The sequence below is a fragment of the Eurypyga helias genome, unplaced genomic scaffold (genome assembly GCF_000690775.1).
Source record: "Eurypyga helias isolate BGI_N326 unplaced genomic scaffold, ASM69077v1 scaffold31099, whole genome shotgun sequence".
In the NCBI taxonomy this organism is placed as follows: domain Eukaryota; kingdom Metazoa; phylum Chordata; class Aves; order Eurypygiformes; family Eurypygidae; genus Eurypyga; species Eurypyga helias.
In genome coordinates this window covers 1-14163 of record NW_010270583.1, presented here as the reverse complement: position 1 = coordinate 14163, position 14163 = coordinate 1, and the positions used below count along the sequence as shown (strand labels likewise).

The 14163-nt window shown below is 45.4% G+C and overlaps 1 protein-coding gene across 1 annotated transcript in view; it reads right to left on the bottom strand.

Annotated features, from left to right (window-relative positions):
- Positions 1-13942, bottom strand: part of ALK (anaplastic lymphoma receptor tyrosine kinase) — a gene marked incomplete at its 5' end in the record, with an annotated part of 25522 nt that extends 11580 nt beyond the window's left edge. The window contains 10 exons of the mRNA XM_010158512.1: positions 1254-1383; positions 2301-2365; positions 3304-3394; positions 5593-5779; positions 7500-7598; positions 9040-9192; positions 10148-10246; positions 11722-11904; positions 12780-12924; positions 13811-13942. Of these exons, the coding sequence (XP_010156814.1) occupies positions 1254-1383; positions 2301-2365; positions 3304-3394; positions 5593-5779; positions 7500-7598; positions 9040-9192; positions 10148-10246; positions 11722-11904; positions 12780-12924; positions 13811-13942 (1284 nt within the window). The remainder of the gene's footprint in view (positions 1-1253; positions 1384-2300; positions 2366-3303; positions 3395-5592; positions 5780-7499; positions 7599-9039; positions 9193-10147; positions 10247-11721; positions 11905-12779; positions 12925-13810) is intronic.
- Positions 13943-14163: the final 221 nt, after the last annotated feature.

Here is a 14163-nt window from a genome sequence, read left to right as displayed (position 1 = left end):
AAGAGTCCTGCTGTTCAGGACTAATGTTTTTGGTGCTTCCTCATAAGACTGTGATCATTACCGACCCTGCTTCTGCCTCTGATTTAATGAGCCAAAAGGTGTTTCCATCACAAAGCGATGGATGCCCTTGCTCTACGCCATCCTGTTTCACCTGCCACTTCACACATCCAGCACAGCCTGTCCTGGCAGTTTCAGACTGCCCACATTGCAAAACCTGAATTTCCCCACTGGCCTACCATCCAGGTCAGCCCATTGGGATGAGCTGACAAGAGCATCTCTAGGTGCTATGGAAAACCAACCTCTGTTTATCAAGACTGCTTGCTCACATTTCAAACATCTTGACTTTCTGGGTGTTTAGCCTTCTTATCCAGGCAGGAGCCACTTTACTGCAACCTATCCAAGACTGAGGTGCTCCCGAGCAACACAGACCGTTTTATACGTCTGAAAACCAGACAGCAAAGAGAAAATACAAAGTCAATCTGTTTCCAGCTGTCTCGAGGAAGAATCTTATTTATATCTGCTAGAGCCACTTTGTGTCCCTCTTGCACCGATAAAATCCAGCCTTTTGCCCCCTGTCAAAGAAATGTAGAGACAAAGCACAAAGCTGGGCCCCAGTGCTAAACTTCAACAACATCTGGGTGCCTTTCTGATCCAGGGGCTCAGAGCAAATTTACTCTTCTGAAATACGGATTTCCCTCAAGAAGCTGTAATTTGTTTCTCACACATTTCTAACTGAATGTCATCTCCTATTGATGCTGATTTCAGTGGGAAAATCTTTAAAACTCTGGACTAAAGACATTTGGTATTAAGTCAACAGCTCCAGGCCAAATTCTCTCCTTGCTCATGTCGAACTTGCACTGACAGATACTCACAGGAATGCACCCGATCAGCAGTTTAAATAATGGATTTATCACTACTAGCTCAACGCTTACCCCCAACCCACCCCCAGCTGGTGTGAGGAAGGGAAGAGCAGAGTTTAACATTTTTAAACTTAAATTTTTTCTTTCTTTATATGGTCTCTGCAATACTATATATCAAAGCGCAGGAATGAGGCAGCTCTGCATAACCCCAGCAGCATCTCTTCCCTGCACATCTGTGCCCTGCCCCCACAGTGGCCTTCTGGCGACAGAAATTGTCTGACCCCCTAAAATGCTGGGAAATAGCACCTGCATGGATCAGCTCTTTTATAGTTAAGTATTTACTGCCTTGTGGCAGCAGTTTACTAAATAAAATTCAATTTTCTCTTTTCTTACCGGTCTAGGCCGCGTCTCTCTCAGGAACGATTTCAGGTCACCTCCAGCCATGAGCTCTAGCAGGATGAAACGGGGCAGTGCCTGCAAGCTCACCCCGATACAGCGCACAATATTCTGGTGGTTGAACTTGCTGTGGAGACAGGCAGACACAATTATGGAGCAACTTTGACCCAAAAAACACAGTTGCGAGAAGAATCAAAATATTTTGCTGCAGGGAATCCTCTCCCCCCGCCCGACACCCCCACCCCGGCCCCGAGAGTAAGGAATCTCAAAGGTAGGGTAACTGGATAAAGCTAAAGTGCTACCCCCACACTCTGCATAGTGCAGAAACAGAGGTGGGGATGGAGTGGCTTTTAGCTGCTTTTCCTCTTCCTATGTTCTGCATCCTTTTTAGGCTACAGCAAGACTTGTGGGCCACAGGAAGCAGAGAATGTCTGATAGGAGCAGGCTTTTCTCTGTTATTTTCCCTGTGCAAGGGACAAAAGCTGTGCTAGGGCAGAATTGTTCCACTTAACATACTGACACAGGGATCCCTCCCTATGGAAGGGATATTCCTCAAGGTCTAGTGTTTAATTCTTCTTTATTTCTTCAGACCTCAGTGTGATGGGAAACTACTTCCATGGCTTCTAGGACTCAGTCACTGACATTGACATGACAGCAGCATTAAGTCAATGTCACCTTTTAGTTCTGACTAGTCAAACCCAAACTCCTAAGGTTTAGTTTTACCTCATGTTCTGGTCTCGCAGAGAAATCAAAGGATTCTATTATCAATTCTGAGAACTGGGCCTAAAGATTTTCACTTTGGATAATAAAAACCAATGTCGACCCGCTTGAAAATTTAGCCCTTAATCATCTGGTGCCTCTTTGTTTGTAAGAAGAATCTAAAAGGATGGTACTGCCTGTCCTCTTTGTAAAATACCAACAGCCATGCGCTATAACTACTGCATAGATGTGAGGCGTGGACATCACCTCTCAAAGCACCTTTTTTCTTCACAGTGCTGTGCTTTGCAAGCCTCCACAAGTGCTGTTCATCTTATTCATACACACCTAATAATGAGAGCTTCCATGAGGAAGTCCAGCTCATCTTGCTCTGAACAGACTTCTGGCAATGTCTGGAAAAGAAAGAACAGGTTGACAAGGAGAGGGTATGTAAGCTCACAGATATACCTGTACCTGGCACAACCAAAAGCACCAACATTGTCTGCAGTAATCCTTATTTCTCTAAAAGACACCTCACTCTAAGATAATAGCTACACCATTACTAAGCTAGACTGTGAAGCCTGTTGAAAGGCAAAGATCAGAACACACAGCCCATCAACGCTGCTGTCATCCTCCTCCCAGCAAAGGAAATAGCTTGGAGTGCACAGGGAACAGAGCTGAATATATGGGACTCTGCTGTATAGAGGGCAAGGAATGAGACGACAGTTCCTGAGCTCTCTGGCAGCTCAATACTCCTACCTCCCAGCAAGCCTGTGAGCTATAACCAGCAGCAGGGCTGTGCTGCTCTCTCACCTCCAGGAGAAAACAAGTTAGCTAGGCTGCTGAAGGCCTGGAGAACCCTACCAGGGTCTCTCAGGATTAGGTACACATCCAGTGCATATCCATCCTGTAATGGAGCGGTGAGATCCCTGGAAAACCAGCCATGTCCTACCTGCAGGTTCCTTGATGTGTGTGCCAGCTGCTCTTGGCCCCGTGAAGTCCTTTGGCCTCTGACTTAAAGGCTTTGGACACATTACCACACCAGGTGTAGCACGTGGAGGATGGACAGAGGATGGATTTGTTTCTCACACCTGCAGTCTCCTGCAGCTGTATGGGAAATCTTTGCCTATTTACCACTTACAGACCTCTCTTAGTAGTCTCACAAGCCCATGTGCTACAAGCTGTACCATTGCTCTAATGGATTAAAGCATTGCAACTGAGCAACAACCCTTCTAGCCACATCCTTCAGAACCGCAGTAACGCTTAATTCATCTTCATTTTTATAATGCATTGGGACTCTTGGGTGAAAGGTGCATGAAACCATCATGATAACTCATACACTGTCACTTACTTTCACAGCCACCTGCAAGGGAGTGGGGTCGCTGGGGATCCCTGCCACCTGACCTTCATATACCTCACCAAAGGCTCCGTGGCCCAAACCCCTGGACAGACCAGAGAAGACAAGAAGGTTTTACTACAGAGAACACACATTATAACACTGTGGTCACAGCTCACAGACCTGGCCCACAATTTCCACAGTAGTGAAGCAAGGAGAGCTGGATATTGACACTGGTGATACCACTCCTCACGCCACGCGGGGGACCAGACCTTGATGTGATCTTTCCTGGACCTACGATGACTTTAATTGGTCAGGAAAGCGATCCTCAAAAGTGAACAGTCCCCAGTGAAATCAAGCTGCTGGCATTGCAGTGTGTAATGGATAGGGCTCTTCTACGGCTTTGGTGTCAGTGCTCTAGTGGTGGGTGCTCCAAACCAGGTCAATAAAGATAAGACTTGAGTCTTAGTGTTCCCACACCCTAATCACATTAACAGTTCCCATGATGTTTATCCATCAGCATTAAAGAAAACATTGAACAAGAAACTAGGAAGCACAATGGTTCTCAAAGGACCTGAATTCTAAACCAAGTATCTCTTCCTGATTTATTTAGTGATTCTGGATAAGTGCCTTAGTCAGTAAATGGTAATGATAGTGCTTTGCACAGCACTAATGCTAGGAATTCATGCTGAGAATTGTTTCTGGCACTGATCATATTATGAAATTTATGGTTTTATTTTGAATAAGGATACAAGGAGAAAGGGATTAAAGTCATCACACAACAGATCCTGCCCTATGTCCCTGTGATCTCGCACACCTGTCTATTCAGTCGTCACTCGCTTAATGTTAAGGCAACCGGTGCAACAGCAGTCGTACCACACCGGTGGCATGTCATAACAACACAGTGAACTCTGAGGCTGCATCCCAGATCTGGAGTTCCTTCTAACCCTGCGTGGGCTGTACATTGGGCAGTAGTAGTCTGAGTGTCTAAGAGACATTACTGCATCTTGGTCTGAGCAAAAGGCTCTCTTCTACAACACACACTTTCCTGGTAGAGCCAGCTCTGGCCTGAGAGCCGCACCGATTCTGTTCTCTGGCCTGTCAGTGGGGTGTTCTCGCATGGGCTGTTGTCCTAGGTGCTGCTAAGGGCAATCTGCTCTGGTTGCATAAGCTCTGTCCATATTTTGCCAGGATAAAGACCAGTCTAGGCAGTGAAACCACAGCGAGGACTTGCTTTGCCTGTGACTCAACCACTCCTTTTAATAACACATTGTAGGTATCAGCTTGAGACACTATTCTTGGCTATGCCTGACCTATTTATAACAAACTGAGGGTATAAAGCAGATCTCTACAGCTCATAACTCACCCTCCTCCCAAAAAAGCCCACCTTCCCTGCCCTTATAAATTCTCAGCTGTATCTTTGGCTCTCTGCAGCTTGCCACACTTCAAAAAACCTTTCAGAGCCCAAGTGACGAAGGCAGCAGCAGCACAGAGTGCACTGGAAACTTCCAGATGTAGTCCAGCAAGATGTGCAGGTAAGGGGGAAATGAGATAAGAGACAGCAAAACATCGCAGACTGCAGAGACTGCTCTGAGCATCATCTTCCTTAGCATCATAAGCTTCCTAGTTTTCCAAGCTCTCTTGCTTCCACTTTTGGCTTTGTGCGTACGACTGCCTAGCACCAGGGTGATGTCACATTCACAAGTGGCATGCGCTGTATCCTGCAGCACAGCAAGGTGGGAAAGAACTCTGAATTTTCAAGTTTTTCTTAAGATACTACCTCAAACTTCCCAGAAGTTCTGATCTAGACATGACTATCCTGCTGGCTTTACATTCTTGTCCTTTTAATGCTGTTTGGAAGTTTCAAACCAAAAAGCTTTTCCTGCTATTGTACTTAAGGACGTCATTGTCTTTACCAAAGATCCCATCAACGACTTTAAAAGAGCCTCCTACAAGCCTCAGCCTTGCCAGCATTTTATCAGTTAAGGCTGGAAATGGGCCATTCATTGCACAGTCTGCAAAAGATGTGTCTGAATTACTGGTGAGGACTCTTCAGTTCCTCTCAAAATCCCTGAAGATTAACACTGCACCTGTAAAAGGTCAAGGAGGCTGCCAAAGTCTAGTCTCCTCCACACAAGCCTAACTACTACACCTTTACACCTTTGTTATGAGAAGGGGCGTGAGTCAGAAAGTGAGTGAGCATTTGTACACGCTTGCACAAAGACAGGGGTTCGCATCTGTGTGGGAGAGCCAGCGAAAGTGAGCCTACAGAGAGAAGCATGGGGAAGGCAAAGATGAATTTACCGGATGAGGGAGATGTTTTTTCGAGGCACCTCTTTGAGGTCACTAATGGATGTGGTCTTCCCTGCAAAGCAGTAGTTGGGATTGTAGTCTGTCATGATAGTGGAGGTACGCAGCTTGCTCAGCTTGTATTCTGGGCTCTGTAACTCCATCTGCATGGCTTGCAGCTCCTGGTGCTTCCGGCGATACACTAAATACAGGGAACACAGTAAACCAGAGACACAGGTCGACTTTGGAACAGGACAGCAGAGCGTCTTGCTGGAATTCAATGTGCCCAAGCTTCGGTGAATAAAGCCAGAGAGCAACACAGTCATATTTCTGTACATCAAGTAATTACAGACAGAAAATGGAATCTGAAGTTATCCAGGAACCTTTGATTTACACATCTTATGAAGAATCAGGCTTGCTCATGAACAGTTTGGAAGAAGCAAAATGAATGTCCCTTGCAGAGATCTCTTTCACAGTTCTGAGGGTTTTGTTTTGTTATTTAGTTTAACTGGACATTCCAAGTATGAGTCCAGTTCCAGACTTGAGGGAGTCGGGGTACAACCAACTTCACTAGATCATGCAGAAGTGACTAAAATCAGAAATGAATTATTGCATCAAATTATTCAAAACAGATAAACTGTTACCTCACAATAACGCATTGTATATAAAACTAGCTCGTTCTGCAAACCTTCCTGTTTCTAAACAGCAGAGCTGGACTAAATTTGAAATCAGTTCCTGGTAGTGTTGTATTTCTTGAATCACTTCACTGATACTCCTCAAACATCATTAGAAATCAACACCTTGAAAAAAGACATGCTGTGGATATTCCTTGCAATAGTAATTGATACTGCAGTATTTTTTTCAAAGCAAGACGCCAATCAGGAGCAGGTTAAATCACTATTACCCCTACTATTGATTTCTGTGGGAGCTGGATTGAGCCCAAAGACTGTGACAGTAATAGCTATTGCATCTCCTCCAGCAGATGTTGTGCTCAGGGGAAGAATTTAAGGGGTAAACACAGACTGGCAGAGGCAGACGGGTGTAATGACCTATCCACAAACCCTTCCTGTCCTCCATTTTCCTCCTCATTGCTTTTGCTTTGATTTTTAAAATTGCTGCTCTTTCCTGAGATGGCAGTGATAGGTTAGTTGGATGGAAAGAGGATTACTCTTCCACTCCCTGAAAAGCAATTAGTAATTTTAAAGGGGTACTGTCAGGCCGGAAATCCTACGTGTAAGCCCATGTGTGTGCAACTGATAACTCCTGAAATTCTTAAAAGTGAAACAGCTGCCCAAATCTAATTTAATAGTTGCCATTTGCTGCTCTGGGTACATCTCTCCCTTCCCCCAGACTGTGTGGACAACGAGAGGTGGCGGAGCTGTGGTTTGAATCCCTGGCTGCTTTTCACTGATTCAGATCTATTTTGCTTGCCATCCAATGCGGGTGAGCAATTGTTTAGAATAAGAAAATGAAAGGGTGAAAAATACCTTTTAGCATTTCATCCCACATCCTACTAAGTAGCAAGTTTGTAAAAGGGGAACCTATGTGAGCATGTCAGGCTTAAATGTCCTACATTGGGAGGCTAAATCTGCAGGTAAGCACGCAGATAAAGCAGCTTGCTTTTAGGCATTAAGCACTAACAACTCTCACATAAGCAGTGGCACCTGCCTTCAGGCAGCTTTACACTACAACACAAGCAATAATCTCTCTTTCAAGATGCAGTCAGTAACTGAAACCTCCTCAAACTGTTCATCGTGGTTAGAAACAACTACTGAAGTCTGAAGTTAAGGTATGTGTGTGGGAAGGTGTCATTAAATATAGCAATAACTAAAAACCTGAATCCCTTTGCCTCCCAGGGCCCAATTATCCCTGACTCAGATCCAGCTACCATATGAAAACTTATTTTGCAGAGAAACACTCACCTATCATGATTCCTGAAAAAGCCACAATTAAAGCAGCTACCAGTGCTGAAGTCACTACAGACAAGACCAAGGAGAGAGGGAGATGAACCACTGGCTCAGCTGTAACAGAGGCAGGAGAAGAAGGAATTACATGTTTGAAATGCTCTTCCAGCAGCCACTTTTTTGCAGATAGATTTTTCTGCTCTTCCTTCCATTCACTCATCTGCTGCTCCTATGGTGTAGGAGAAACCTCCGGCATGATCAGTTCTCAGGATCTCTGACCTCGAATACCTCATTGTTTCACTTCCCTCAATTAGTATGAAGCCATTAAAACAGATGGTTTGTCCATCAACGAATTAACACGTGCACTCCCTGGGTATGAAAACACGACCATACATACCAGGGGCAGGAGGTTGGGGAGGTGGAAAGAACATTACATTGCCAGGGTTAGAGTGCGGCTATCAATGCCAAATCACAGCGAAAGCAGAAGGGGGACTGCAATGTGTCATCTCCTGAATGCATCTAATCCGGGCAGAAAAACCTGGTAACAGTAAGTGTGGTACAAAGTATTCCATAGCTCATCCTCACTTGGGACCACGAGTCATTCAATGACCATCTATTAAAGTTTAATTCACCCTGGCAAAATGACCGTGCTTTTCACCCATTTTATACGTGGGAATGGTGGCAATACAGAACAATTTTCCCATGCCAGTGAGAAATCAGAGAACAGGATCCCAAAACCCTGGCATCAGTTCTGTAATTGGTGGGCAAGATCATGAAGGAAACCTAGGAATGGAGGTCTGGACACTTGGTTTTGCAAGAAAGGCAAGTATGGGCACTGCCTTCAGTTTTCGTCAGAGAGAGCTCATGCAAAATTTCTTGTAGATTCTCCATATGCGTCTTATGTGCCCAAATCCACAGGAATTATATTCTCCTTCAATTTGTACATTTTTTTGGTTCTCAAGAGGACGGACCTGGAAGTCAAGTTTAGCTGGAAAATTCCTTCAGTGAGCAAACTTCTGTGATTTCAGAGCAAAATGTGAGCATCACTGCAACCAGATGCAAAATTTGACCCTCCTCAGTGCTGCCCAGCACGCCAAACATATACTGTAAAGCAAGCCACTGCCTCAGCTCCAGTGTGTCTATATCCTAGCAAAATAACTCTGTAGCACACACTGTCAGGAGAGAAGGTAAAATTCATAGACTCACAGCAGGGTTTGGGTTGGAAGGGCCCTTACAGACCATCTAGTTCCAACCCCCCTGCCATGGGCAGGGATACCCTCCACCAGACCAGGTTGCTCAAAGCCTCGTCCAGCCTGGCCTTGAACACTTCCAGGGCTGGGGCATCCACAGCTTCTCTGGGCAACCTGTTCCAGTGCCTCCCCACCCTCTCTGTGAAGAATTTCTTCCTGATATCTAATCTAAATCTACCCTCAACAGAAGCCAGTTTTGAGAAAGTGCCCAGGTAATGCTTTCAGGATGTTTTACAGTCCAAACTACAGAGTTTTGGCAGTCATTTTGTGTTTCACCCAGTACCAGCCTACCCCATACAGCTACTTACCTATGCAAGACACACCATCCTCAGCCAGCTCTGTGCCTGGCTCACAATAGCAAATGACTTTTTGAGTCTCGAGATCAACCCGGCACTCGTCCATCTCACAGTGACTGCAGTTAAGATGCAGCCTAATATCCACCTCTCCGTGCCCTTCTGTCACTAGGGAGTGGATGAAAGAAGCTGAGTTAATTACTGTAGGGATCATTCACATCGTTCGCTTGGATACTGACAAAAACAGGAAACACGGAGGTCACAGTTGCCAGGGTGGGGCCCGTTTAAGAAACAGGTTTCTCCCCATCTTCCAAGGCTCCTGTCATTTTCTCATGTGGAAAATAAGGTCCAGCTAAATCAGCCCCACAGCCGCAGAGGTGCACTGGCTCTCCTTCAGCAGGGAGCCCTACCAGGTTAGCAAGGAGGCTGCTGCTGACCCTCAGGGAAACCTGCCCTTTCAGTGGTCTGTGAAGCTCACCCTTCCCTTTCCTGGCCTTTACTCCCTCTCAGATCAAACACTGCGATGTTGTCAAAACTTTCTGGCTAAATCTATCAGGGCAGAGTCCATCTGTATTTGAAAATACTGCTGGCTGTTCTAAAGCAAACTTTTTTTTTTAGCAAACAGATATTCTTGGATGTTCTGAACACATCGCAAACACATTCAAGACACTGACTTCTGGGCAAACACAGACTGAAGTGGCAGTATTTATCACTCCCACGCACCGCTGGGCAGTGCTGCACTGTTTTCTCTAGAAACTCCCTGGTCCAGCCTGGATACTTTGCTGAAGGATGCTCTAAGGAACATGCTTGTTAGTGAGGAGGCAGGTACTTTGCATGTTTCCTAAGTTACCCGAACTATGAGGTTCTGTTAGTACTTTCTTTGGCCAAAATTATTCTAGAGGTTGGTAGACTGTATTGTTGGGAAATGTTTTCTAATAGTCTTGATCTTCTCTCCACCTGTTTTCTCCCTATTATTATTTATTCTCCATTGGACTTTGTTAAGCTATCTTTCTGCCTCCTCGGTTTCATGATGACACTAAGCTGTACCCAAAGTGTCCTACAGATGCCAACTATTCTTAACCTGAAAGAAACCCACTAGAAGACTTTTGACCAACATGAATACCTTTAAGTGCTGGAGTGTATAAAGTACCAATTGGATTAATAAAGGACACACCATCCTCCCCATCCATCTCTGGGTCATTGTCCACTGCAGCATTGCCACCTACGTCAAACCAGAAGTTACCTTAACAGGCTGAAGCTCATCAGCACTAAAATACAGAGAAGCATTGTAACATGCATGACTTCAGAATATTTAGGGAGGCATCCAAATGAGAAAAGAGAATAAATCAAAGTATTAAACATACAGGGAACACTTAGTGAGATGTGACATGAACCCACTGGTCTGTCACCTCTGAAACCTCAACTGAATTGCAGCAGCTTGTGAAAACGAATTTCTTAGCCCTGTTTTAGGTAGACTGTTGCAAACTAAAGAATACCTTAAGCACAAACTTCATCTTTAACCATTTGGATGCTGTGAAAACATGTAAGCCCTTCTTAAAATTAATGTGGCCAAGAGACTGGACCCTTGCTGACCAAGGTATGGACTGTGTCAGCAGAGGGAATGAATAACTGGATATCCTTCTTCTCCTTCGCACCCTGAAAGCAGGGTCGTCCACCAGGAGTGGGGACTGAAGGAATTTATGAGTTGCTCATTTGTGGTAAGGCATATAGAGCATATCAGGAGCAAAGTATGGGGAATACATAGAACATGTTAGAAGCACAGTACGGGCCATATATTTTGTGCTACAAGCATGCAAAGATTCCCCCACCCCACCCAAAAATGGCTTTTCCTCTTTAATCATCTTCAGGGAAATGAAAATTATGTCATGTGAGGCATTCTGTTGGAAAAAGAAGCATTACACAGTAACACTGGTACAAAACATGCACTTAGTCATTTAAACTTCTTACTTCCTCTCAGGATTTCCAGTCTAACATAGACTTGATTTAAGCTGTGGAGAACCAGGGGTTAAAAAGTCCACCACAACGCAGATGGCTGAAGAAAGTATGTGGCCCAGAAGATTATGGGTTAGTAGAGCTCTTGAATCTGGCCCACACCACTTCTAATCAACATAATGCCATCTGACAGCTGTCCTGAGACCCGCAGCACATGAAATTAGCTCCTTGTTGACTGGAGTCAACACCACTGTCGTTATTGAGAGGGGTCCTGGCTGGCAGCCTGAGCCTCTGCCCCCAGAGACCCCCTGCGCGGGACGAAGGCCCACCCACAGCAAGGCAAGCTGGAAGAAGCCGTGTCCTTCCCCTGGCATGAAGCCTGGCTGCCCGTCTCCGAGACCAAAGCGCTCGGAACGCAGGTGCTGGCAAACAGGAGCACATGGCCTGTGGCTCCTTCTTCTTCAGCACCGTGACCCCAAAACGGCAGGCTCAAGAACCACAGCAGGATCTTGATGGCACATTTTTCAGCCTGCAAAGCCAGGATTACAGCTGAAGGACTGACACCTGGCTATTTGCTCAAAGACTAAATGCCACACGTTCACCTAGAGCTAAAAAGGCAACACACAGACATACTAGTACAGAACAGTCAAATATGCTAGCTACAGGAGAGTTATCTATCAGCGATTTGCTGATCATTAGCACTAAAGGAGGGGAAGGGACACCTTGAACACGAAGCCACTTTACCTATATATCCTCCGCCTCCTCCACCTGAGGAGCACCCCCCTCCACCCCCTCCGAAACCCCCTCTTGTCTCCCACCCCCACTTCTTCATGGCCTGGGGGCAGGATCTTCCTCCAGTAGCACCTTCCAGCAGGGATTTTCCTGACCACAGGAAGGAAGTGTTATCATTCCAGCCACCTCCACCACCTGCAGTTAAGAGAAGAGAAAAGGCACAGGCAGGGGTTATTTTGGGGTAAAAACACCCCACAACAAGGGTCTGCAGAACAAGTACTCCTTCAGAACACCTCAGCTGAAAGGAAGGATCTCATGTCTCAGAAGAGGGGATATGCTTGCTACGCAGTGCTACAGTGACCTTTCTGTAGGGCTTTTGACCACGTTAATCATCTGCACCTCTTTTCACCATGCAAGGACAAGTACTTTCTATGGAAAATGTAAAAAGATATCCCTGCCTATTCTCCAATCACTTGTTTCTGGCTTACAGAGCCTTCCCCTTCTCTTTTAAAAAAATACTTCTGAAATACTTCTTGAAACATTTTTGGAAAAAAGACCAGTCAGTTTTGAAGTGGAACAAAAGGAATTTAGTGAAAGGGATGTGAAAACGTGTCCCAGCTCCATTCTAAATACAACATACTCACCAGTGACTCACTTTCAGCTCTGCTGTTCAGTTCAGGGTCTCTTCACAGAGACTTCCAGCCAGGGTGCAATTATGCTCTTTCTGCATAAGCCAGGGAAACTGTATGTCTACACAGCACAAAACAGTGCAGGAGCAGGATGGCCACATCAGCACTGCAAACTCCCACACCAGAAATCAAACAACTTCATTACCAGAGGTACTACATTACTGTGGGAGAACGTTGCCATTGCTATGGCTATACCATCTCCGATACCCCTATTTAGGCCGAGTATTCTGCGCTGTGGGTACACCCTACATGCATCAGTCATACTTCCATATTCCCCCTGAACTGTGTTTTCACGAGTTTCTCCTCACCTCCTGGTGAGGAGGAATCTGGGAGTATCACATATTCACAAAGTTTTTCTTAAAAAGAATAAACTTTCCTTACCTGCAGCTCCTGAATTTCCATTCAGCCCTGGAATAGAGGAATCATTCTCCAGCCTTTCTGGATGAAATGTGTCTGTTTTGGCCCTGTAGGCCCTGCCACCACCTCCTGCTGCAATTATCAAGGGCACTGGTTCTCCATTCTCCATCTTAACAAATTCAGAAATGAAGGCAATGTTCAAACTGAGTCAGACACGCAAATGGATGCTCAACCACAAGGTAGTTACCATGTGTTGCACTAAGCAAGCATCCAGGACTTCTCAGGACTAAAAAATTACTATTGCATTATTTAAGATTAATGAATAGTACTAGTGCTACCAAGTTCTGCAACCGGGAACAGTGTCATCAGCAGCTCTATGACTTGTACCTAGAGTGCTGATGGCTCTTAGAAAGCTTGTAACGTTATTGTGTGCTGACTTCCATCAAATCAAACAACTACGGAGCACTGCTCTGTGTAGTGCAATATAGTGCCTCCACCGGTAAAGGACTGCTACACCGGAAACTGTCTGAGCATGCAGAGCTATGTGTAACCAGTGTCTGGAAGGAGCACTCTCTCAGCTAGTACATGACAGGAAAGATCAGTGGCCTCTAGCTAGAGGGCTGACAACAGAAAACATAGAGGCTATCCTCAACTTTTCTTGTCATTGCACCGTACAGGCCAAGCACGTACTTGAAATGTGATGTTCTACAATGACAGATTTGAATAACGTCCTGTAGAATTTGCCCTTTACTGTAGAATTATGCTTCAGCATCTCAGCTTGCAGTGAAAAAAACCCAGTTCAGACTATTAAGCTTGCAAAGGAAACCCTAAGTCACTGAAGCAATGTGGCCATACCGTGTAGCAGCTGTAAGAACGCAAAGGGCCAATGCAGCTCACTACAACTATCAACTGGAAATGAAGGATACCCAGGGCTCACTTTGTGGCCACTTCCCCAGGGGTGTATAAAGCGTTCTCACACATTTCAGGCTGCAGTACTAGAGGCAAGTGGCAGGATGTGTTCATGCTGAAGGTGCACAGGGACTACGTTGCCGTACCTTAAATATGTAAGTTGCACCTCCTCCGCCTCCACCTCCTCCTGCCCATTCACTGACACTTCTGTTCACACGTATCTCTTCTTCGATCACGTTGTTCTCTCCGATGCAGACTTTCTGTATCATGTCATTAGTCTGCAAACAGAAGACCAGGTCTGAATTCTGGTGAGAAATCTCCATGCCCTTGTACACACACAGGCCTTGTGGACCCTTCACCCTCCCAAACCAATAATTTGTCCTCCAGTGAAACTACCTAAGCAGAAGCACGTGAATGCTCTTCTAGAAGAATCTCACTTTTTGCTTCAATCTTTGTCAGGAGATTTCGTTGCCATTTTTGAATCATAGAATGGTTTGGG